Source organism: Nycticebus coucang, chromosome 12 (assembly GCF_027406575.1).
Source record: "Nycticebus coucang isolate mNycCou1 chromosome 12, mNycCou1.pri, whole genome shotgun sequence".
In the NCBI taxonomy this organism is placed as follows: Eukaryota; Metazoa; Chordata; class Mammalia; order Primates; family Lorisidae; genus Nycticebus; species Nycticebus coucang.
The window spans coordinates 95241366-95267724 of NC_069791.1; the positions used below are offsets into that span (position 1 = coordinate 95241366).

The following is a 26359-nucleotide window of genomic DNA, read 5'->3' on the forward strand; positions in this document are numbered from 1 at the left end:
CCAAAGAAGACCAGAAATCAGAAATTCTCTCTCACGTAAAGTTTCCAGGAAAGTCCCTGGTGAGAGAGCTCATCTCAGGCTCCCAGGAGAAGCCTGATAGGTCAGGTGACCTGCCAGGCCAGCCATTCAGCCCCACCCAGACTCAGTTTACCCTCAGAGCAAGTCAAGGTCTGCAGCCACCCTGGTGGGCATGACTGGTATGGTATAATCCACTAAATATCCCAACATTTAATTAACTTTTCCAGATGAGGACACTCTGCTGCCACACCCCCTCATAAACAACATATGCAACAGCCTCTGACATATGAGCCCCTCCTTTGTGGCAGACACAGGCCAGGGATCCAATGGGGTGCCCCAGGCACAGTCACTACCCTGGTGAACTTTATACACATGAAAACACACATGCACATGAGCATACAGTCATACAGAAGACACAGCAGATGCATACACACAAACACGCATGAACACACATGTTATAGATACACATAGACACATAAGCTTTGCTAATTTCTCCAACCCAGCTCTTCCTCAGGCAGGGGAGAAGAACAGGGCCTCTCAGAACACACAAAGGGCACAGGTTTCTAAAATCTCTTGGCTAGTGTCACCTGCCTCCTCCATGGCGATGCCCCACAAAACCTTTCACAACCCATAAGGCGAACCTCAGCCCTTTCCAGAGGTTCAGGACAAGCCCAAGGGGACAAAAGAAGCTAAAAACTGCTCCCACTGCAATTTTCTGATTAACAGCTGACAATCCCCAAACACGCGTGCAGTAAATGCTCTGAAGGCTTCCCACTGCACTCAGGATAAAACCCAAACGACAGCTCAACTGTCCCACCTGTCAGGTCCCATCTTTCAGCCTTCTCCTGCTACATGGCTTTTCTTAATATTCCCTCCATGCCCCACAACAGCACCCACCCCAGGGCCCTTGCACCTGCTGCCCTTGCCTGGAACACTCTTCCTCTAGGTGTCTGTCTGGCCCTCACTCTCACTCCTGTATCTCAGGCCACCCCTGGGAAGGCCTTCCCTGACCTCTCTTATCAGAAACCGCACGTGATCCCTGACCATCACCTCTACTTCCTTCCCCTCCTTTCCTCCCCTCAGCATTCACCCCCCACCCATGGGTCCTGGGTTATTGTTCTGCCGCCCAATCCCTGCCATGACTACCTCAGTCTTGAGTAGGTGATAACTCCGCTCCATCCACTGCTCTAGCCCCATGCCAGGGCTTGGCACTTGGTATTTGTTGGAAGGAGGGAGAGAAAGAAAGAGAAAAGGAAGGAAGAAAAAAAGAAGGAAGGAAAGAAGGAGAAAAGAAGAAGAAAGAGAGAATTACGGTAGACAAATGATTATGTTCCCTGTCATTCTCTCAGCAGGAAGCACAAACATCTCCACGGTGCCCACTGATAAACTTCCGTACTTACAGAATTTGCCTGAAACTCACAGAACAGACCAGGGGTCTCCATCTTCAATCCCCAGGGACCAGGTGTCTGCCACACACAAGGGAAGCAAGAGTGTGTAATACAATACAGAGTGGGGAGCTCTGGCCAGCTTGGGCTCTACTCCTCAGCTATGGGCAATGGCTGCCCCGTGGGATTATGGCCCTAATCTGTCAGAACACCTCATTTTTCTAAAAGACTTAGACCAGGCATCCTCAAACTTTTTAAACAGGGGGCCAATTCACTGTCCCTCAGACTGTTGGAGGGCTGGACTATAGTTTAAAAAAAAAAAAACTATGAACAAATTCCTATGCACACTGCACATATCTTATTTTGAAGTCAAAAACAAAATGGGAACAAATACAATTCACACCACTTCATGTGGCCCGCGGGCCGCAGTTTGAGGATAACTGACTTAGACAGCTGGAATCTGTGTGAAATTCCCTCACATTTTCCAAAGTCACCATGCCAAGTGAGAAACCCAACAGGCCTGCAAGATGTAGCCGTTTGCAATGACAAAGCAGCTTCTCCCAGCAGCCCCCAAGTCCAGTCATACCAAGGGCTCAGCTGTTCCGTCTGCAGAGCTGGGAGGAGGATTACCTATGTGAACAAGACCCTGGGTGGACCCAGTGAATGTCAGCTGTTACTCACAGACACACAGGCACGCACACATCTGTGACACACTTACAGGGTCGTTGACGGTTTCGGAGAACAGGGGCGAGTGGTCTGAGAAACAGGACAACACGAGCTGAATGAGCACGAGGGAAAAGTAGACGTAGAACATGACGTCGCGGAACACGTCGACCTGGGCGCCCTACACGGAGGGAAGGAAGGAGGAGAAGAGGTCACTCTCTGGCAAGGCCCACAACCTCAGCTGCAGAGCCTTCACAGGCTCCCCGCCACTCCCAGCTTCCCAGGATGAAACAGCAGAGAGGGGATCCATCACGGGCAGCCACCCTGCTCACCACGGCCCAGTGTAAGGCAGCCCTGGAGCGAAACAGTGCATCCTGGGCCTGACTCGCTCCTACTGGCTGTGGGGGCTGGTCAACTTACTTTACCTCTCTGCACCTCAGTTTCCTCACCTTTGAACAGACTGGTAGTTCCTACCTGGGGGTAATTTTGCCTCCAAGGTAACATCTGTCTGGGGACACTTGTTTGTCACAATTTGGGAGTGTTACTAGCACCCACCGGTATAAGACAGCCCCCCAGCCCACCCTGATCAAGAAATGTCTCGCCCAAAATTTCACTGAGTGCTGTGGTCAAGAAATCCTGTCCAAGTCCTCGTGGGCAATCAGTAAGAACATCTGAGAAACACACCTAGTGCCCTGCAAGGCACGATAAACCACAAACCCCATCAGGGCAGTGCCATCCATCACCAATAAAGCCCATCTATACCGTGCACCTTGAGTGCTAAATAAATGATTCTTTTGACTCATGCCAGTCTCCGATTAAGATGGCAAGGGCAGCACGTTGGATTTTTGAAGTGCACACTCCTCAAAACTCCTGATGGTGACACACAGCAGACAATGTAAACAACTTCTCCAGCCAGCGTGGACGCTAACACCACAAAGGTAATATGGGGACAAGTTGAGGGTCCCCTGGGAGAAGAGTCACTCCACAAACATGGCTCCGTCCCATACGGGAGCCAAATTGCCCTGCTGTTTACTGCTGCCGGGGCTCACGGGCAGCCAGCATGTGCCCAAGGCTCCTGCCCTTCAGGTGCCACATAGGCTCCTCAGAGCTACACAGACAAATGGGCCCTGGGGAAGGAGGGTTCTAGAACAAAGGCTGGTGCTGACCTGGTGCACAGCTCTACTCACACCAGATGGAGCAAGCCTCTCCTCCAAGAGCCACTGAAGGAAGACGTAGCACAAGGCCACCGCTTACCTCTTTTAAGGCAGTCATGATTTTGGATCTCAGGATGGGAAGAGCGCACAGTAGGGCTATAAGCCAGAAAGTGAGCATGATCCCTGAGGAGTGAACTCCCTTCCTTCTCTCGAGCTGAATTAAAAAGGTGGCAAGCAGCTGGAAGAGAGAATCACATGACAGACGTTGTTAAGGGAAGGCCAGACCCAAGGTCTCCTTGGGCCCTGGGCCCTGGTGGACATCAGACCTAGGACAAGGTCTGCCCTCAGCTGGCAGAACTGCCTGAGGGGGACCTGGCTGCAGCCCAGCCCCACCCCTGCTTCACTGGTGCCCCAGCTGCAAAATGGAGGTGCTGACGGCATTAGTCTGGAAAGTTGTGGGAATCTAACAAGACCATGTGTACATCAGGGATAGGATGGAAAAGCAGGGGTGTAGGGAGAAGCTGGGTTTACATCAGAGATCAACACACTTTTTAAAATCAATTTTTTAATGTCTTTATTCACATATCAGTATCGTATATAGGTCAGTTTGAATGCTACTTGTATGATGAAACAGATCATGAAAAGTACCATATTTATAAGAACACTATTTTATGTAAGTAAATCATTGAATATGTAACTTTTGCAACAATAACTCAATGGATCCAACTCTACCCTTTGAATGGAACAATTTTATAAGTCTCCCTAAAAAGTATTAACTTGGATATTGTTTCTTGATGCTTTTTTTCATGATCCAAGGCTTAAGAAAAAAATTTTCCAGACACTAGCGATTGGAGCCAGACCTCACCAGGACGGAGGAGAGGCAGGAGTGGAGAACGGACATAGACACAACGCCCAGCAGTTTCCACCACTGTGCCTGCCATGAGCTTCACTTCAGAGCACCAGGCACTCAAGGTCAAGTGGGGAGCCACAAGCATCTACATCCTGTCACATCCGAAATTCCCGCAATTCCTATGCTCAGCAGGATATGGAGTAGAGGAGGCACACTGTGGAGGAGGAAAGAGTCAGTCCCAACAATTAAACTATATGAATATTTTTAAGGTTTCAAACCTAGGATTAACTTCTAAAATAACAAGTGTGTAGACAGAAGCTACAGAATGAGCCATTAACTAAAACGTATGTGCAATCTAGTCAAAGAACTGAGGTGCTTACAAAATCACATATACCTTGTTTATCTCTAATTTTAAAATAACGCATCCTCTTAGGTATGCAAGTGAGCAGTGGACAAAGTCGTGCATCTGTGATACTGGCTAGCGCTGAGGATTTCGATGCTTCCGAAAGACGTGGGCTAGAGAACTTTATCGGTCACCGGAGGGGTTCTTCCATCTCGGCTGTGATGCCTCCATTTAAGTCACTTCTGAACTTCAAGCTTGTTATGCAAATTCTAGTTGTGGTTGAGGTTCCATCTGTAGAGTCTCCAAAAGTTTCTTCAGTTACTCTTTGGATTCTTTCTTTTTCTGTTTTGTTTTCATGAAGGGTCCTTGAATCCATATTTATACCTAGCTCACAGCTTCTTGAGTTGTGAGTTTCAACGTGCTAATTATGCTGCTTAAAAACAATAGCCCTTCCCAGCTACTCAGGAGGCTGAGGCAAGAGAATCGCTTAAGCCCAGGAGTTGGAGGTTGCTGTGAGCTGTGTGACGCCACGGTGCTCTACCGAGGGCCATAAAGTGAGACTCTGTCTCTACAAAAAAAAAAAAAAAAAACAATAGCCTTGAGAGAGTGCAGATAATCAGCTTCTCAGGTCCATTTTCACAATCTGATGGTGTTTGCTAGGAACTGTCAGTGTCTGTCCCAGAGGCGATACAACACCTTATCTTGGAGAAAGCAGGGAAAGCATGTGGAGTCTGGGAACAGCACACAACCTGGGTGGGTTAGTACTGGTTTAGCTTTCTGCACTGTGCTTCCCACGTGATTTGAGTCCAGCCGAAGCTGACTGTCACACTGTTTAATACTCTCTGAAGAATTGTCTTAAATGAACCTTTGAATTCTTTCATATCAAAAAGGTCAACATCTTGACCTGGTTCTTTACTCAACTGAGAAACATCCCAAATATTCTGGTGCCAGTGATGACTGCATTTAGAGGCATCATGGCTGAGATGAAGAACCGAGTTTATCAGGAGGACCCTCTTGAAAATCCCCATGACTGAAATGACAGCAACAGTCCCATCCACATCTCCAGCCACCTCGCTTCTTTTAGATGACACATTTTTTTCTCAAAGGACCACATAATAAACAGTTTAGGCTCTATGGGTCACAGGGTCTAGTGTGACCTTCAAATGGAGGCATCACGGCTGAGACGGAAGAATCCCTCTGGTGACTGATAAAAGTTCTCTAGCCCACGTCTTTCAGAAGCATCGAAATCCTCAGCACCGGCCAGCATTGCAGATGCACGACTTCCTCCACTGCTCACTTGCATACCCAACAAGAGGATGAGTTATTTTAAAATTAGAGATAAACAAGATATATCTGATTTTGTAGTCGAAATGATGACTACCCAAAATAAGACATCCTCCGAAAATAAGACCTACTTACAGGAAAGATAAGACGTCCCCTGAAAATAAGACCTAGCGCATCTTTGGGAGCACACCCTAAAATAAGACACTGCCTTATTTTCGGGGAAACGGGGTAAGAGGGTTGCACCACTGAGACTTGCATGTTTTCCTCACGCAGCACAAGCAAGTGCTAAACAACAGATTCCTTTCTCTACCACAAATTCATGGTCTGCAGTTGATCTTCTGACAAAAAAACAAACCAAAAAGAAAAAAAACAGGCTTTTAGGATTGCTGTCATTTCAGTCATGGGGATTTTCAAGAGGGTCCTCCTGATAAACTCACCAACAGTCCCATTCACATCTCCAGCCACCTCACTCCTCAGATGACACATTTTTTCTCAAAGGACCACATAATAAACAGTTTAGGTTCTATGGGTCACACAGGGGTCCTCAAACTTTTTTTTTTTTTTTTTTTTTTTTTTGGTTTTTGGCCAGGGCTGGGTTTGAACCTGCCATCTCTGGCATATGGGACCAGCGCCCTACTCCTTGAGCCACAGGCGCCGCCCCAGGGTCCTCAAACTTTTTAAACAGGGGGCCAGTTCACTGTCCCTCAGACCGTTGGAGGGCCAGACTATAGTTTAAAAAAAAAAAAAAACAAACTATGGGGCGGCGCCTGTGGCTCAGTTGGTAGGGCGCCGGCCCCATATACCAAGGGTGGTGGGTTCAAACCCGGCCCCGGCCAAACTGCAACCAAAAAATAGCTAGGCGTTGTGGCGGGCGCCTATAGTCCCAGCTACTCGGGAGGCTGAGGCAAGAGAATCGCTTAAGCCCAGGAGTTGGAGGTTGCTGTGAGCTGTATGAGGCCACGGCACTCTACTGAGGGCCATAAAGTGAGACTCTGTCTCTACAAAAAAAAAAAAACAAAAAACTATGAACAAATTCCTATGCACACTGCACATATCTTATTTCGAAGTAACAGGAACAAATACAATCACACCACCACATGTGGCCCGCGGGCCGTAGTTTGAGGACCCCTGGGTAGGCTGTACCTCCTTGACTCTGCCGTTACATGACTACATACCAATAAAACTTTATTGACTAACATAGGCAGAGGGCCAGAGTGAAAAAACAAAACCTACTTGCCCCGACACTTAAGTTTCCAAAGGGTTGGCCCCTGCCCTCCCTGCTGCCCCATCTCCCTGGCTCGTCTCCTTAACCTTCTTTCCTCCAACCCAGAGGCCAGCTCTCAAGTTCTCCCTGTGACCCCAGAACTTCTGCACATGCTCCTGTCCCCAACTGGATGATCCTCTGCCCTTTCAACTTTTTAACAACCTGCTCATCCTTCAGGCCTCAGCTCCATCGTCCTTCTTTCAGAGAAGCCTCCCTACTCCCTAGAACAAACCAAGTTCCCCTAACTCCACCCTCTCTAGCACTCTATACATGTGGGAACACTTTGTGCCCTTCTAAGGTATCATTTGTTTAATGTCTGTTAACAGCTTGAATATACGCTTTTATCTCCAACTTCTGGCATAGAGTAGGGCTATAAAATGTATTTGCTGACTGCCTCCTGTCTTGTACTTCTAGTGCCAGTACATTCTGGTTCCCACAGGTATTGGGAGAATGGAGCCCGCAGGTGGAGAGGGAGGATGAGCATCCCAGAGGCCAGTTTACCTCTTGACATCCAGCTCAGAGCCCCAAGGGGCCAAAAGCCTATTAAGTCTCAGCCCATCACTCGGTCATCCCAGTGTGTCCAATCAAAAGACCAGGGATGGGAAGGTTGAGTCAATATGAGCCCCTCTGGCCAAAACATAGTCTCTCCTTCCAGAAGCAAAACCTTTATTGACCCATCCCCTCAACACATTTATGGAGTGCTTTCTACACGCCAGGCATGGTGGCAGGCTCTGAAGACACAAAGAGGAGCAAATCCGGTAGGAGAGCCACGTACTAAGCAGTCTTCACAAACAAATACAGCACAGCAGATGCCAGGGGCCCAAGCCACACCCGGGAGCCTGGGCTGGAATCTGGCTCTACCATTTACTGGCTGAGTAGCCTCAGGCCATTTCCTGCATCTCTGGGTTCTTCAATTTGCTTATTTATTTGTAACATGAGGGTATCCAGCAAACACGCATAAATGTGTTAACAAATAAAGGGATTAGGACAGTGTCTGGCAGACAGCCAACATCTCATGCATGCCATAGAGAGTCACAGTCCTCAAGGGTTTGAGACCAGCCTAGGAAACACAGCGAGGCCTTGTCTCTGCCAAAAATTTAAAAATTATCCAGATATAGTGCCATACACTTGTAGTCCCGTCTACTCAGCAGGCTGAGTTGGAAGGATGGCGTGAGCCCAAGAACTCGAGGTTGCAGTGAGCTATGATGATGCCACTACACTCCAGCTTGAGCAAAATGGCAAGGCTGTCTCAAAAAGAAAAGTCACAGTGGTTCACGCTCTGGCTCCACCTGCCTTTCCTGACCCCTGTCACATTTACCACCTACCCCAGAACTGCACTGTGTGTTCTTGCTTCACAGACCTCCCCACATTCTCCTTCTGACCCTGCAAGCCCTTCCCACACAAGCTGTCCTCCCTGCTCAGAACGTCCTTGTTCCCTCCTTGTTCCACAACACTCAGGGGCTCTCTGAGGAGAACTCTGAGATCCCAGCTCAGAAGCTACACAATGCAGGGGCTAAAAGCATGAGCCCTCGGGTGACCACATAGTAACTATGTGACCTTGAGCAGGGCACCTAATCTCTGGGCCTTGTTTCCTCACCTATAAAATGAAGACAAAATAGTTCCTATCTCACAGGGTTGTCCTGAGAATCAGATAACTTTCAAGACATATAAAACACCAACAACACTGCCAGGAACATAGGAAGTACTTGCTGTATGTCAGCTGTAATTAATAAAGTACTTTTCCTGTCTGTATCGCCCACTGAGTTGCAGAACCATTTCTTTTTGTTGTTGTTGTTATTGTTGTTGAGACAGAGTCCGACCCTATGCCCTGAGCAGAGTGCAATGGTGTCATAGCTCACTGCAACCTCAGACTCAGGCTATGGGCATTCCGCTGCCTCAGTCTCAGAAGCCACTGGGATTACAGGCACTGGCTGCAGCGCCCAGCTGGGGTTTTCTTTTTCTTTTTTTTTTTATGAGTCGAGATCTCACTCTCGCTCAGGCAAGTCTTGAACTCCTGAGCTCAAGCAATTCTCCTTCCTCAGCCTCCCATAGTGCTGTGATTACAAGTGTGAGGCACTGCGCCTGGCTCAGATGCCCATTTCTTATTCAGCTTGGTATCCCACCTCCTACACCATAGCCTGAAACTTCAAGAGGCCATTAGGTCCCACGCAGTTTGTATAAATGACTGAGGAAGCCAGTATAAGAATGAAAGGTGGCGGGCGGCACCTGTAGCTCAGTGGGTAGGGTGCCAGCCACATACACCGAGGCTGGCAGGTTCAAACCCAGCCTAGGCCAGCTAAACAACAATGACAACTGCAACAGAAACAAAACAATAAACAAACAAACCAAAAAAATAGCCGGGCATTGTGGCGGGCACCTGTAGTCCCAGCTTCTTGGGAGGCTGAGGCAAGAGAATCGCTTAAGCCCAAGACTTTGAGGTTGTTGTGAGCTGTGACACCACAGCACTCTACCAAGAGCAACATAGTAAGAGTCTGTCTCAAAAACAAAAAAAAAAGAAAGGTGGCATCTTCCATTCAACCTCAGTGGCAGGAAGGGCAAGAGCGCACAGTGGGGACTGTGGCAAACTGGACAACATGTGCCCATCTGAAGGTCACTGCTGCATCCAAGCTCCAGTTAATGACTGCCCTAAAAAATTATGAGTCCAGTGTTGCCAGATCTTTGAGTTTTTCTTTTTTTTTTTTTTTGTAGAGACAGAGTCTCACTCTACGGCCCTCGGCAGCGTGCCGTGGCCTCACACAGCTCACAGCAACCTCCAACTCCTGGGCTCAAGCGATTCTCTTGCCTCAGCCTCCCAAGTAGCTGGGACTACAGGCACCCGCCAAAATGCCCGGCTATTTTTTGGTTGCAGTTTGACCGGGGCCAGGCTTGAACCCGTCACCCTTGGCACATGGGGCCGGCGCCCTACCAACTGAGCCACAGGCACCGCCCATAGATCTTTGAGTTTTTCAACAGAAGCCAGCTTTCTTGCTTTTTACTATGAGGTTTTCATTATGTCTAAATGTCTACTGCTTTTGGTCTCCACTGTGACTAGAAGATGGTCAAGGATTCACAGCCAGCTTCTACTTACCATGGTGATGCCCAAAAGGGTTGGACTGACCAGAAACACTGGGGCCAGGAATACGCCCCGACTTCTTTCCCAGAAAGAGTAGAAGAGGTCTGCCCAGCAGACAATCCACAGCAAAAATCCCAAGGCCTAGAAGAGAAGCACATTCAATCTCCTAAGAGACAGTACTAGAACTTCCCCCAGCCCCTTGACAAAAAGCTCAGGCTTAGGGGAACCAGCCAACCCCCAAACCACTGGCCATGGTCCTCAGATACAAAAATATCCTCTGGAACGTGGATAGGCCCCATGCTAGTCTGTAACACTCCTCCTCTGGCTGGACTCTATGCCTGGTGGCTATTCTCCCAGCACCTGAGAGCTTGAGAGTTCAGCCTGCAGCTGATCTGTACCCACAACCCCTGTACACTGCCCGGGAGCCCCTCCCACAATACCCATTCATCAGCAACATTCAGCCAGCTGACATATATATGGAGGGCCTACTATAGGTCACATCCTTTTCACAAGGGGCCAGGGAGACAACACAAAACAAACAGAGAAAAGTCCCCATTCTCATGGAGCTGACATCGTAGTTGAAGGAAACTGCTAAGAAACAAACTGAAAAATACATCATCTCTCATTAGAGAGGAATAAGTGTTATGTGGAGAAATAAAACAGGTAAGAGAGTGGGTGGGAAGGCCCCTCTGATCAGGGAGGTGATGTCTGAGTGAAGAATCAAAAAAAGCGGCTTCAGTAAGAACTGAGAATGAACGCTAAGTCCAGAAGAAAGTGGGCCCAAGAGCAGGACATTTCCACGCTCTTCACATCCCTCGTCTCAGATTGCTTGTCAGCTGTAAAGGGGGCACTTGGACCAAATGACCAGTGAGGGGCAGACACAGCTCTACACGGAACACCCTAACAAGGGCATACATCCCTTTTGGAGTTTTCCAACCAGACCTGCATGCCCCTCATCACCTCAGCAGGAGAGCCCAGACTGAGGGACATAGTGTACATAAAATAAAGGTTCAAATATGCCCATGCTATATAAAGACAAAGAAAGGCGAAGAGGTCTTCCAGAGGGAAGAAAAGCAGGCAGAAAACACGCCATCCATGCGGTGTGCTGGAGGGGAAGGTGCTAGAAAGCATGGTATTGGGACGATGGACAAACCAGGATACAAACTGTGGGTTTTTAAAAACACATCAGAGACATGTGAAATTTCCTGGATTTCAGAGCTGTATGGTGGCTACCTAACAGAACAGCCACCCTGTTTTGAGGAAAGACACACTGAAAAGATAAGGGGGGGCAGGAGAGGTTGCCACCCATTCTCAAATGATTCAGAAAAAATAAACAGTAACACATATATGAGATCAGACAACTAAGTTCACAAACTCATTCCTTTTTTTTTTTTTGGAGACAGAGTCTCACTTTATTGCCCTCGGTAGAGTGCCGTGGTGTCACAGCTTACAACAACCTCCAGCTTTTGGGCTTAGGCAATTCTCTTGCCTCAGCCTCCCGAGTAGCTGGGACTACAGGCGCCTGCCACAATGCCTGGGTATTTTTTTGTTGCAGTTTGGCTGGGGCCAGGTTCAAACTGCCACCCTCAGTATATGGCTGGCGCCCTACTCACTGAGCCACAGGCACCACCCATTTTTTTTTTTTTTTTGAGACAGAGTCTCACTTTGTCGAGTGCCATAGCATCACAGCTCATAGCAACCTCCAACTCTTAGGCTTAGCCGATTCTCTTGCCTCAGTCTCCAGAGTAGCTGGGACTACAAGCGCCTGCCACAATGCCCAGCTATTTTTGTTGCAGTTGTCACTGCTCTGTTTTAGCTGGCCGGGGCCAGGTTCAAACCTGCTACCCCCGGTATATGGGGCCAGGGCCCTACCCACTGAGCCATAGGTGCCGCCCCCTCACAAACTCCTTCTAGAAAAAGTGCTACATACCTCATTGCTGAGTATTACCATGGTCACCTTCAAAGTACTCACCCTGGCCATCTGGTGACCATAGTGATATTCAGCAAGAGGTATATAACATGCTTTCTAGGATGACTTCATGGACTTAATTTTCAGACTTCATAGGAGGATAGCTCAGATGGCCTTTCCAGAAAGAGTTCCAAATTGATTTGCAGGGTGAACTAGGCACTGGCGTTGGTGCACAGCTTCCCAAGGGGAGCACTTCAAAGGTGACCATAGTGATATTCACCGATCAGGTATGCAGTACTTTTTCTAGGATGAGTTTGTGACCATAATTATCTGATCTCACCCTAGGAAAACAAAAGCACATTATAAAACAAATGTGGCAAAACGTTAAAAATTGGTGAATATGAGTAATGGGTAGACAGCACAGAAGGCAGTTTTTTGGTTTTTTTAGTTTTTTGTTTTCTGAGACAGAGTCTCACTTTGTCACGCTGGGTAGAGTGTCATGGTATCACAGCTTACAGCAACCTCAAACTCTTGGACTCAAGCAATTCTTTTGCCTAAGCCTCCTGAGTAGCTGGGACTACTACAGGCACCTGCCACAATGGCTATTTTGGTTTTTTAAGAGATGAGGTCTTGCTCTGGCTCAGGCTGGTCTCAAACCTGTGATCTCAAGCAATACAACCACCTCTGCCTCCTAAGTGCTAGGATTATAGGCATGAGCCACAGCACCACCCCACCCCACCCCACCCCACCCAGAAGGCAGTTCTTGGTTGCATTCTCGCAATTTTTCTGTAGTTTACCATTATTTCAAAATAAACTTTTCTAAAATTAAAAAAAAAATCAAAAGGATGTAGCCTCAATAAAAGAAGATCTCCTGATAATCTCCTAATACTTCCTTGAGAAAGAGCCTTGCATAGGTGGGGAAATTGAGTCTTGGGAAGTTAAAAAAAATTTGTAAAGGTCAAATACTAAGTAGTAAAGCCAAGACTTGAACCCATCTTTTACTCTAGAGCCCCCGCTTTCATCTCCTACATTTTTCTTTGCCTTCTAGAAAAAGGAACTCCGGGCCAAATAAGTAGAAGAAAAATGTCAGTTTTCACCAACCACTGCTCCCCACTCAAATGCTCCCCACCACCACCACGATGAAATCTCAAGTGACTCACAGTTTTGGCTTTGTTGAGATGTGTCATCTGGATGTAGCCCCGATCATGTTGGGAGAGATATAGGAAATAGAAGGGGAAGCAGACCCAGAGGTAAAAACAAGGCACCCACACGAGGATGGTGTTCTGAAAGCACTTGGTGAAGTCGGGGTTGCTGGTGTACCACGTGACATTCAAGTCCTGCAAACACAAACACAGGGGGGAAGTCAACAGGACAGGCCAAAAAGGACAGATGCTGGAGAAGAGCTCAAAACCAGCTGCCGGGAGTTTCAAAAACCTGATGAGACCCCAACACCCGAGGATCTGTCAGGATGAACACACAAACTCAAAGGATGAGTTGCCACAAAGACTAAGAAGTGAGCAATGAGGAATAAAGGTACGTTACAGCTCACCTAACACACAGACAAATTCCCAGAAGCTGTGGCGAGTCCCGCTGTTGTACAAAAGACAGAGACACCTGTTTATAGGAACCCTGAAGGGTATTCTCTTAGAAACTGAAGAATCCTTTACTTGTGTAGATCGCTTCTACTTTCCTGGCTCGTAAACTGAGCACCTTCTAACTGTTCTTCACAACCATCCCCTCGAGAGATAACACCCGAACTGCAGTTCTATGCACCACGCTTTATTCCAGGTGCTTTAAATGTATTATCTCCCTTAATTCCATAAGATAACTGCTTCATCATCTCCTTTTTGGAATGTGAAAACGGAGGCACAGAGAAGGTAACTGATATGCCCAGTATCGTACAGCTGGTAGGATCCAGAGCTGAATTTTACCACTAAACTAGCCAGCCTCAGAAACAAATCACTTTCAGTTACTTTTTTTTTTTTTTAAGTCTGTTATTTTGCTAAAGAGACATGCCAAATAGGTAAATAGATGCAAGGGTACATAAATAGGTGCGGTGTACCTGCCCAAGAATAAACCTCAACCAGCATGAAGAGTTTTGTAATGGAGGATTTAAATTTAACTCAAGTTCTAAACTGGCAACTGACTAGTTACACAACTTTGGGATAAGTCATTGCCCTTTACTGGGTTCTCAATTTCCTATCTCTACCTAATGATTAAGGTGGATAAAATAAGGGGTATGAAACAGGTGCCCTCACTGAGCCCATTCCGTCCACAGGTTTATTGTTATTGCTGTTGCTTTAGTCATGCTTTTTGTTTGTTTTGTTGGTTTGGTTTATTTTTGTTTATAGAGACAGAGTCTCACTTTATCGCCCTCAGTAGAGTGCCGTGGCATCACACAGCTCACAGCAACCTCCAACTCCTGGGCTTAAGCGATTCAGCCTCCCGAGTAGCTGGGACTACAGGTGCCCACCACAACACCCAGCTATTTTTTGTTGCAGTTTGGCCAGAGCCAGGTTTGAACCCGCCACCCTCGGTATAGGGGGCCGGCGCCCTACCCACTGAACCACAGGCACCACCCCGTTGGTTTGTTTTAAAGCAGGGTCTCGTTCTGTTGCCCAGGCTGGAATGCAATAATGTAATCATAGCTCATTGCAGCCTTAAACTCCTGGGCTCCAGCAAGTCCCACCTGAATAGCTGGGACTATGGGTGCATGCCACCACGCCTGGCTAATTTTTCTCTTCTTAGTACAGACAGGGTCTTGCTATATGGCCCCAACCGTCTCGAACTCCTAGCCCCAAGCAATTCTCCACCTCATCCTTCCAAAGTGCTGGGATTACAGGTATGGGCCACCACACACACCCAGCCTAGGCATGCTTTTAATTTAAAAAAATATATATATATTATATTAGCTGCAAACATTAAAAATCAGGTAATTTCATATAAAAACTTAGATGTCTGGCTTCTTTTTAAAAACCAGACAATCTAGCAGCACTGAGCCCTTATTCCTGCTTCGCAGCCATCAGCAGGAACTGAGAGCAGCCAGTCTTTGGAGAAGGTCCACGTGCCCCAGTCGCTGCAGTCTCCTCGAGGTCCACTCCTCCCCAGCCTTCCCTTCCCAAGGGACCATGCGCCCTCCTGTAATCACCTAAGTGAGACCACCAAGGAGCTCTGAGGAACCCAGAGTCTCACGTCTCCATACAAGTTTTAAAGCTATGTCAAAGGACACTAAAAAATAAACAGTGAGAGAAATAAGATCATTTCATTTAAAGAAAATATTTGGGGCGGTGCCTGTGGCTCAAGGAGTAAGGCGCCGGTCCCATATGCCAGAGGTGGCAGGTTCAAACCCAGCCCCGCCCAAAAACCAAAAAAAAAAAGAAAGTATTTGACAATCTGATGTTCCAGGAAGTAAAGAGATCTAGTAATTACAACAATGTGAAAATACTTACCACTACTGAACTATATACTTAAAAAGAAGATGGTTAATGGTGACAAAGGAAAAAAAAAAAAAGAAAAAAAAAAAAAAGAAGATGGTTAAAAATTTTTTTTCAAATAAGGGATTTTTTTACTTCAAATAAAAACAACAATAACAGGATTATATGAAGCAAGAGCCTATGCTGGTTCTTCATAGGTGTTAACTGTTCTACGATACAAACAGTTAATTTTCCAGAACCAAAACAAAGGATCACTAAAAAGTTAACTTTATAAGGTCAACACTCACAGAGAGAGTTAGCTAGGAAACTTCAAGACACAAAGAAACCCCTGAAAAGGACAAAGTTCACGCCTTCATGGACACAGGCATTTGGATGACGGTGTTGTAAATAAGAATTTGATAATGGAGAAAAGGAAATGACATCTCAAAGACAGATGATTTTAACTGGTTTCACACCACTTATAATTCCTAAGGCGATGGCTGGAAAAAAGGATTAAACTATTGGTGGCAATTATATACAGAACTGGTTCTGAATAATTGGCAGAAAGAGTTCCTTCCAAAGGAATGTTCCCTTCTAGAAAGAAAACAATTCGGGGACTTGATAAATGCAATTATGTATACAAGAAACACAGTTTATATGTGAATGGTTAAGTAAGCTGATCCAAGTCCCAGTTATTCTTTGCCTGGACTATTGCAATAGCCTCCTAATCCCTCCCACCTCCAGCCTCTTGGTCCTACTCAGTCCTCCCCACAATAACCAGAGTTATCTATCCATCCACACATCCATACATACATCCAGATGTATCTATCTATCCAACCACGGACCCATCCATCCACTGACACACCCCACGCACTCATCCATACATTCATGTATCCAGACACGTCATTCTCTCTGCTTTTATTTTAATTTTTTGAGACAGAGTCTTACTATGTCACCCTTGGTAGAGTGCTATGGTGTCACAGCTCACAGCAACCTCAAACTCGTGGGCTTAATTCATTCTCTTGCCTCAGCCTCTGAAGTAGATGGGACCTTAAGCATGTGCCACCACACACAGTTTTTTTTAATAGAGACAGAAGTCTCCCTTTTGCTCAGGCTGGTCTTGAACTCCTTGAGCTCAAGCAATCCTCCCTCCTTGGCCTCCCAGAGCCATAGGATTACAGGTATGAGCCACTACGCCTAGCTTTGTGTGCTAAAACTTTTTCAAACTACACAAAATAGTACATAGTGAAAAATAAGTCTTTCTCCCTGAACTCGCAAGCCCCTATGCCCCAGGTCATAAGCAAACTACCCTGTCTGTTCTTCTAGACAGATTCCAAGTACAGCCTATTGTGTTTCCCCAAAAGGTACCATAATACGTACTGTTCTAAACCTAGCTTTTTTTTACTTAATATTGGAAATTGACCTTTATCAGTAACATGGATTTGCTTTTTCCTTGATATTTCATTTCTTCTGAACAAAAGGATAGAAGGAACAAGTCTTCTGTCCATCCATTCCCTTCCTCCCCCTCTCTCCCTCCACCACCTCCCACAACCATCTTCTTCTGTATTCCTCCAGAAAATATCTTATGCATATTTTGTATATATATATATAACAAAATAAATATCTAAATATATTATCAAATGGAAGGAAACATTGTCACATAAGACTCCCTACTTGGCCTTTTTCTCTTAATAGATCTTAACGATCACTCCACAGTACACATGAAGTTTCCTCATTCTTTGTTACAGCTGCTTTATACTCCACTGTACAGATGAACTTGACTTTAATCAGTCTCCTGGTGACTTGGCATTTGAGTTGCTCTTACAAACAATTACAGCACTGAATAAATAATCTGGTAGGAACCTCATTTCACACACGAGCCAGCATACTTGTAGGATAATTTTCTAGAAGTAAACCAGCTAGGCCAAAGGTTGCACACAATAACCTTTAGAGAGAGAGACTGCCTTCCAAACAGGTAACAATCCACACTTCAACTAGTAAGGTACACACAAGGCAAGCTTCTGACCTCTGGATAATATCTCCCGGCTGTTTAACTTCCTGTTCCCTTTATGATGAATAAAACTGAGGATCTTTCCATATATGTTTTGTTGTTGTTGTTTTGAGACAGAGTCTCATTCTGTCACTCAGACTTGAGTACAGTACCATCAGCCTAGCTCAGTGCGACCTCAGACTCCTAGGCTCAAGCGATCCTCCTGCCTCAGCCTCCTACGTAGCTGGGGCTATAGGCAGGTGCTACTTTCCCTGGCTGATTTTTCTATTTTGTTTGTAAAGATGGGGTTGTGCTCTTGCTCAGGCTGCCTCAAACCCCTGACCTAAACTATCCTCCTGCCACAGCCTCTTAGAGTGCTAGGATGTACAGGCATGAGCCACCGTACCAGGTCTCCACATGTGTTTGAAAGCAATCAGGTTTTCCTTCTCAGAGGAAAATTCACGGACTTCGCTGCATCAACGAATGGGACAGATGACCCTCTCTCTGCTGCGTAACCACCTCCAATCACCTTAAAGAACTGATCCTTGTTGTGGCCCATGAGGCCTTCCACATTCAAGCCCCACCTACTTCTATAATTTCTCCTAGCCCGTGTCCCAGTGTGCCAACTCAGACATTTACTCAAAGGAGTGGTTATGTACCGAGCATGTGTTAGGCACTCTTCCAGACACCGTGGATTCAGGAAACCTATGGTCCCTGCCTTCAAGGCATTCCCCAACTTCTGGTCAGTTACCTCTTACTAGATCCTCTCTCTGCAATATCTTTCTGCCCTAATAAACCCCTACTCGTCCTTCAAAACCCAACTCAGATACCTCCTTTAAGAAGCCTTCCTCCCCATTCCTCTAACTGCAAGCCTCCCACCTTTGCAATGATATTCTTACTTTTCTATCACTACCCCTGTACTTCAAGGGCCATAGAAAGAACTCAGTACCAGGACCAGACATTATGAAGCACACAAAATGTCCAAAACCATGCCTTCCCTTTCCAGCATTATTTCTTACTTTTTTTTTTTATTAAGTAACAGTCTATCCAAGTAGAGACTAGCTAGGTCCCCTGGCTTTATGATCAGGTGGATGACGATTCAAATTCAGGCTCTGACCCTGTGTCAACCTGGGCAGGTCACTTAACTTCTCCAAGCAAATAAAAAACGGTCAGGAAAGCACATCAGTTGGAAGGGTTGTGAGGATTAAACAGGACAGTGTGTGATGGGTGCTTTTGCATGGGGCTGGCACTGTCTGTATGTCTCAAAGGACAAAGTCTCAAAGGACAAAGCAAAGTGCAAGCGAGGAAGTGAGCTCCTGAGGAAACTGGGGGAGCGTCTAAGGACACGGGGAACCAGAGATGGGGAAAACGCTTAGCAAAGGAAGGCGCTTCCTCTTCAGAAGGCAGATTGAAGAGCACATATTAGCTTCCTGTTCAAAACCAGATGGCCTGCCAGACCAAAGGGTAGCAGGAGGGAAAGGAAGGAAGCGAGGGCACCAAAAGGGGAAATCTGATTCTGAACATGAACTTTCACTGCGGCAGAAAGCAGCCAACGTGGGCCACGCCCACCGCCTGCCCCCTCAGTCAGGCCTCCCAGTGCCCAACAGCACCAGTCATAAGAGAGTGCTGAGGGCCTGACAACCCCAGGAAGCAAGAAGTGTGACTCTCACTACTGGGGGTTTTGGACAAATGGGGAATGCTGAGCATCATACAAGTCACCAGACTACAGCTACACCATGCTCTTCCTTCCCTGGGGATCTCTCCTAATCCAGGGGGCCTCAGAAACCAAGCCTGCCCGTCTGCCACCCTCAGATTCTACCCATGCCATCCAAGGCACTGCACTTCGCTTTGGGGAACCCAGTCCAGGGAAGTCTTAGTGGAAAAAGTGTATCCCCAGAGCCCGACTCCTCCCCACTGACTGAGGGTTCTCTTTACAGGATGCCTCTGCAGCTCAGTCACCTTTTTATGTCCCCTTCCCCCCTCAGCCCTGACATTCAAGGATCTGGCGAACAAGTCCAAGACCACATGGCCCATGACCTGTGTGAGCTCATGAAGTTCCTGTTGTGCAGTGAATAATGACTGGCACATTCTGAGCCCTGGCGTGCCAGGCTTTGATCTAAGTCTTCCGTGGACATGAGCCCACTCAACCCTCCTAAGAAGAGGCACCACACTTATCCTCATTTAGCAGTGAGCACACGAGGCACCAGGAGATGAGACATCGTTCAAAAGGCCATGATGTAATGGTTATTCACTGTCCCCATTCATAGCATCCCTTCTCTGGCATTCCCCATTTGTCCATCCCATCACCTGACTCCTCTACTCTCAGCCATATACTCTGGGCAAAGCTTTAGGCGTGGGTACTTCACCCATATCGTGGAAATTAGTTGAGAAAGGGGCACAAAACCCAGGCTGATCTTGTCACAATAAAGACACATACTCTGTTTTCTCTAGTGAGGTGAGGTAAGGATATGATGTTTACAAGTGCCCCAGCTATTTCTAAGGCAAGCCCCAAGGCTGAGAGGGAAAAAGAAGGGTTGACACCATCATGGCAAGCCTGAGAATGAAGGTGACATCACAAAGGTGGAGATGAAAGAAACTGGTGAGTGCCGTCACTGTGGGCTGCTGGATCAAACTTCACCTGCAGCCGTTCTCCCACTGGACTTCTCCAATAAATTTATTCTTTGCTAATATCAATTTGCAATGAAATTACTCTCACTTACAATACAAACATCATAGATCCACTGACTGAAATTTTATATAACTACATGATTAAAAACCTGACCTGCGTGAATTTAGGGCCCAGGTATACCATGACTAGCAGCATACTCCTTACTCTTGGGTAGGCCACTGATCTCTCTGCAGCTCAAACTGTCTACTAGCAAAATGGGGCTACTCCTAGCTCCCCAACAGGGGAACAATGAAAGCCCATATAAGTGTTGAATATTACTATTATTTATAACCTCTTCAGTTGCTGTTTTTGAAAGAAACTTCTGTCCTATTCTGCCTCTGTTTCATTTTTCCTTTTCCTATTATCCCTCCTCCCACCCCACCTTCCCAAAAAGGGTATTTGTCCCCTGTCATTTCTTTGTCCCCATTCTCCCAAGTATTAGCTGTATGAACTTAGACAAGTTACTTAATGTCTTTGAGCCTTATCCATGACTAAAGCCAAAAAATACCTATCACCTAGAGCTGTTTTCTAAAGGTTGAATAAAATTATGTACACACAAGTTCTAGCACAGTGGCAGATGCATGTTGATGCTCAGCAAAGGACAACTGCAGGTACAACAAAGGTAATCTTAATTCTTACATTAGTAATAAAAATAAGTGAAGTTTATATCATTACACTCTTAGCATGTCAATCTTACACAGTTATTGATAATAACACTAATACCAACTAGCATTAGCTAAGCACTATGTGCCAGGCACTGTTTTTACGCATTTTGGGTGAGTTAATTCAATCTTCATGACCACTTATAAAGGGAGTTCTATTTTGATCTCCATTTGGTAAATGAGGAAATTAACCCATGGAGAAGCTGAATAACTAGCCTGAGGTCACGAAGCTTGTAAGTGGAGAGTGGGGGCTCAAAGCCAGGCAGCCTGACCCCAAGCCCAGGGCCCTCTACCCCCATGCTGGTCCCTGGTGATGGGGAATGCAGGAATCTGAACAGGGGCCTCCTCGTGCCAAGAGGAACATTTGAGTCCTCCAAACACCACCAAGTTCAAACCAGTTGCCTATATAAGTTTCCCATTGCTGCTGCTACAGATCACCATAAACGCAGTGGCTTACAAGAATGCAACAGTCAGTTCTGGAGGTCAGAAGTCTCAAAAGGGTCTCACCGGACCAAAATCAAGGTGTTGACAGGGCTGCATCCCTTCTCTCTAAGGAAAAATCTATCTCCTTGCCTTCTGCAGCTCTGGGAGGCCCACATTCCAGGCCTCACAGCCCCTTCCTCCGTCTCCAAGGCCAGCAGCACCAGACTGAGCTCTCCACGCGGCTGCTCTAGGTCTCTCTTCCACATCCTCATCCACTCATGAGGATGCCACGACACTGGGTCCATGAGATCGTCCAGGACAGTCTTCCTCAAGGTCAGCTACTTAGCAACCATAATTCCATCTGCACCCTTCACTCCACTCTGCCATGTCCCACAACCTACCCACAGATTTCAGGCACTAGGTCAGGGGTGTCTTTGGGGGGGCCATCAGCCTGCTTCCCACTTCCCTCAGGTTTACCCTGGTCCACCTCATGGGCCTCCCAGGGGCCACCATTGCTGTCCCTCCATCGGATCAGATTCAGAAGTCACTGCAGTCCTGGACAGTCCCAAGACATGGCCTCAGCCAAGACCGACCCTGATGCTGAACTCATCATTGAAGTGCCCACAAGTCAGCAGCTCCTTGACCTTCTCCCACACCTACTGTCCTGTCTGGATGGCACTGCTTCTGGAGGGACACTCTGCCAAGAGCCATGGGATGGGGGAAGCAGTCTCACCCAGGGCCCCGCCAACCGATGCCAGGACAGGAGGGAAGGCAGTAGAGAGGAGCAGCAGACAAACAGGCGGGGAGAGTGATTATAAATTTGAAGGGCTGCTCAGTGTCCCGTCTGGGGTGACAGGAGCTCTGACAGAGGAGACAACGATCCTCTATGTACCATGAGTCCCCCCAGGGTCTGAACATCCACTTTCCATTGCAATCACCGCAACAACTCATAACAGTTGGGTTTCTATTGCTCAGCAGGCAATTATCCTCCAGGGACTACTATGTGCCAATATCAACAGGAAGCAAAACCAGGAACCACTCTCTCACAGGTTCATTGGATCCAAAGAGCAGATGCTTAGGCTCAGCACCCGTAGCACAGTGGTTACGGCGCCAGCAACATACACCGAGGGTGGCAGGTTTGAACCCAGCGCAGACCAGTTAAATAACTGCAACAAAAAGATACCCGAGCATTGTGGCGGGCGCCTGTAGTCCCAGCTACTTGGGAGGCTGAGGCAAGAGAATCGCTTTAGCCCAAGAGTTGGAGGTTGCTGCGAGCTGTGATGCCACAGCACTCTGTGAGTGAGACTGTGTCTCAAAAAAAAAAAAAAACAAAAATACTATAAGGTGGCTTCTGGGCTCAGTGCCTGTAGCTCAGCAGATAGGGGGCCAAGCCAGCCACATACATTGGAGATGGTGGGTTCAAATCCAGCCCGGTCCTGCCAAACAACAAAGAGCAGATGCTGCCAACAGAAAAATAAACACCTCTTAGTACGCACAAATTCCCTGAAGAAGAACACGGGGGTTAGGGAAAGATGGTGGGCAGATATGGCTGGTTTTGTACCATGGACAGAAAAGGTCTCTGGGCCAAGATGACATCTGAGCAAAGACCTGAAAGAAACATGTGCCACCTACTTCTATCTACAGAAGGAATAAGGGTGAGGGGCAGGGCAGGGCTGGGCGCAGATGCACACACCTATGATCCTAGCACTCTGGGAGGCCGAGGTGGGAAGAACACTTGAGCTCAGAACTTCAAGACCAGCCTGAACAAAAGCAAGACTTTGCCTCTAATAAAGATAGAAAAATTGGCCAGGCATCATGGTAGACACCTGCAGTCTCAGCTACTCAGGAGGCTGAGACAGGAGGATCACTGGAATCAAAGAGTTTGAGGTTGGTGGGAGGTAGGCTGACACCATGGCACTCTAGCCGGAGGCAACAGAGTGAAACTCTGTCTCAAAAGAAAAAGAAAAAAGAAGAAGAGCGACAGCTTATGAAGGTTATCAGTAGCACATGCCAAACACTGTTCTAAGTGGTTCGCATCACATTTAATCCTCATATACAACTCTGGTACTCAAGTACTATAAGAAAACCCATTTTACAGATAGATAAACTGAGGCCCAGTCATATAACCTGCAAGCAGTATGCACAGTCAGGAATTTGAATCCAATCATAGATGCCTCTACAAATATAGAAAGTTGTCTGCAGCCCAATTCAAAATTGCTAAGTCACGGGAAAAGCCCAAGTGCCCATCGATCCACAAATGGATTAATAAATTCTGGTATATGTACACCATGGAATATTATGCAGCCTTAAAGAAAGATGGAGATTTTACCTCTTTCATGTTTACATGAATGGAGTTGGAACATATTCTTCTTAGTATAGTATCTCAAGAATGGAAGAAAAAGTATCCAATGTACTCAGCCCTACTATGAAACTAATTTATGGCTTTCATATGAAAGCTATAACCCAGTTACAACCTAAGAATAGGGGGAAGGGGGAGAGGGAGGGGAGGGAGGGGGGAGGATGGGCAGAGGGAGGGTGATTGGTGGGATTACACCTGCAGTGCATCTTATAAGGGTACATGTGAAACTTAGTAAATGTAGAATATAAATGTCTTAACACAATAACTAAGAAAATGCCAGGAAGGCTATGTTAACCAGTGTAATGAAAATATGTGAAATGGTCTATAAAACCAGTGTATGGTGCCCCATGATCACATTAATGTACACAGCTATGATATAATAATAAAAAAAATTTGGTGTGTGCCACACTTTCTGGGGGCAAGACATGATTGCAAGAGGGACTTCACCTAATAAATGCAATCAGTGTAACCTGGCTTATTGTACCCTCAATGAATCCCCAACAATTAAAAAAAAAAAATTAAAATTAAAAAAAAAGAAAGTTGTCATGTTTGCATATTTTTATCAGATGTATATACCACTGTTCCATTTCAAAGTAGCATAAAGGGAAATACAGACACGCTCACACAGGGTGGCCATAAAGTTCATGTGCATTTAAAATTTGAACTTTATGGCTACCCTGTACTTAACACAGGGAAACTTTCTTAGAAAAATTCAAAGAAGAAAAAAAATGGCTAATCTCCAGGGGTAGGCCTAAAACCAGTAAGAGGGAGTAAATATTAGTTTTTGTTTTATTATCTTTTGTACTGTTTGAATTTTTTCCTCTGCACGTATTAACTCTAAAATAATAATAAAGCTAGTTCACACTTTAAATAAATAAATAACAGCAGCAGGAATTTCAGGTCAGACATTTTTAAATGCTGAGTTGGAAACAAGAGAGAAAGCTCATATTTACAGAGTGCCAGTAATAACAGCAAAAGCTGCCACGCCATGCACAGCGCTAAGTATTTTCCAAGCATTAGTCCATTTAAACATCGCAACAGCCCTACAAAGTAAAAATTATTAAAACTCTCCTCTTTTCTCGAGAGAACACTGAAATCCAAAGAGTTTATATAACTTGTTCAGGCTCATAACCCAGGGAAGAGACAGAGCTTGGATCTGAATCCACACAGAGTCTCACATTGAGCTCCCAACTCCTGGGCACCCCTAAACCAGCCCTCTAAGGGATTTGCAGGGTGCCTGGTGGATGGATGGGCACAGATTCTGGCCTAAGGCAGCTTGAAGGCAAGTTCTCCATGCCAGGGGATCAACTAAATGGCTTTAGGCCTTGCAGATCCCAAATTCATCTCTGCAGAACAGAGAAGCAAGGTTCTAATTCAGATATGGAAACATCCTGCAACTCCTCCATCCCACTCACTGAACTTTGAGCAGTACAGGGCAGCAATTAAGAACATAAGGTTCAGGGTCTGTGGTCCCGACTCCACCCCTCACAGGTGTATGCCCTCAAGCAGAGCTTCACAACCTCAGAACAACAGAGATGTGAGGCCAAATAATTCTGCATCCTGTGTGCCATCGCGTGCCCTGCAGGACGCTGAGTGGCACCCCTGGCCTCGCTCCACTAGATGTGAGCAGCACGCTCTCCCTCTCCCACTTATGACAATTAAAAATGTCTTCTAGACACCACCAAATGTCCCACGGGGCAAAATCGTCCCCTATTGTCCTAAAGCAAGGCAGTTCACATCATTGGGACTTGGTTTCTTCATCTGTGAAATGGGACTAATTCTAGAACCTACACAGATATCAGGGAGGGTTAAATCGGATGACCCAAATGGTCCCAGTTTCTGTTCCTGGCAATTAAGAGACTGATTGACACATAGAAGTACAGGTTCCATTCATTCATCCAATCTTCCATACAATGAATGTTTCCTGAGCACCTACCATGTGCCAAGCCCTGGGCTAATCGTGGAGACACAGGGATAAGTCAGACATGATCACTGCCCTCCCAAGACACATACTCCAACAAAGACGTAAGCTCCCAAAATGACACAGAGAGATAATGGTTGTGAAAGAAAAAGAAGTGGGCTGGGTCAGTAGGCACCAGGCCTAAGGTGAAGAGTAGGCTCCTGTGACCACAGAGAAGAGGTCGGACCCAAGATGGGGACGAAAAAGTCACCAGGGGCCACGGCATGGCCAGTCTCTGAAGCCATTGTAAGGAGCCCAGATTTTTGTTCAAGTGGCACCGGAGACTTGAACAAAGAGGAGGGCATTACCCAAGGATGTGGCATTGCCAAATTTACATGTTAAGAGGTTCCAGGAGAGGATCCCAGGGGAGGCAGGGAAAGGATGCTGGAGGGGTGATGAGAACATGGCACAGTGACCTCCAGGAGGAAGGTGAAGACCAGAAAGGCTTGGCAACTGTCCTAATACCACACAGTCCATAAGCAACTCGACTGTGTCTAACTTTCAAGTCGTCCCCTGAGAAGTACATAGAATACCAACTGCCACTCCCCAGCACCACAGAATTAAGTACACTTGTACTTAATAAGCGTGGACGGCTCTGGAAGCTCAGCCCACAGTGGGGGTTCTGCTCGGTGATATGGCTGAGTCCAGAGGCCCCAGGACGGCCAAGCAAACCACCTTCGTGGAACTTCACTCAACCCCAAGCCCACTGTGGCCACTTTCAGCTGACAGAACAAACCCTGCACCGGTCATACACACACCAAGGCTGAAAGGGGTCTGTAGGATGGACAGAGTTGTAGGATGTTTCCATGTCTGTTTTGCCAATGGGAAAGTACAAAACTGGGCGGTGCCTGTGGCTCAAGGAGTAGGGCGCCAGTCCCATATGCAGGAGGTGGCGGGTTCAAACCCAGCCCCGGCCAAAAAAAAAAAAAAGGAAAACTACA

At 46.6% G+C, this 26359-nt stretch overlaps 1 protein-coding gene across 5 annotated transcripts in view; it reads right to left on the reverse strand.

The window, feature by feature from the left end:
* ABCC1 (ATP binding cassette subfamily C member 1) overlaps positions 1 to 26359 on the reverse strand; it is a 153627-nt gene that overhangs the window by 93123 nt on the left and 34145 nt on the right. For 3 of the 5 annotated variants that reach the window (XM_053557315.1, XM_053557314.1, XM_053557313.1), the window contains exons 2-5: positions 13104 to 13280; positions 10050 to 10175; positions 3321 to 3458; positions 2122 to 2247 (exon numbers count right to left, since the gene is read on the reverse strand). In XM_053557315.1, the coding sequence (XP_053413290.1) occupies positions 2122 to 2247; positions 3321 to 3458; positions 10050 to 10175; positions 13104 to 13280 (567 nt within the window). Of the gene's footprint in view, positions 1 to 2121; positions 2248 to 3320; positions 3459 to 4464; positions 4982 to 10049; positions 10176 to 13103; positions 13281 to 23428; positions 23453 to 26359 lie in introns of those variants that run through there. The other 2 variants (XM_053557316.1, XM_053557317.1) reach the window with 2 other exon arrangements.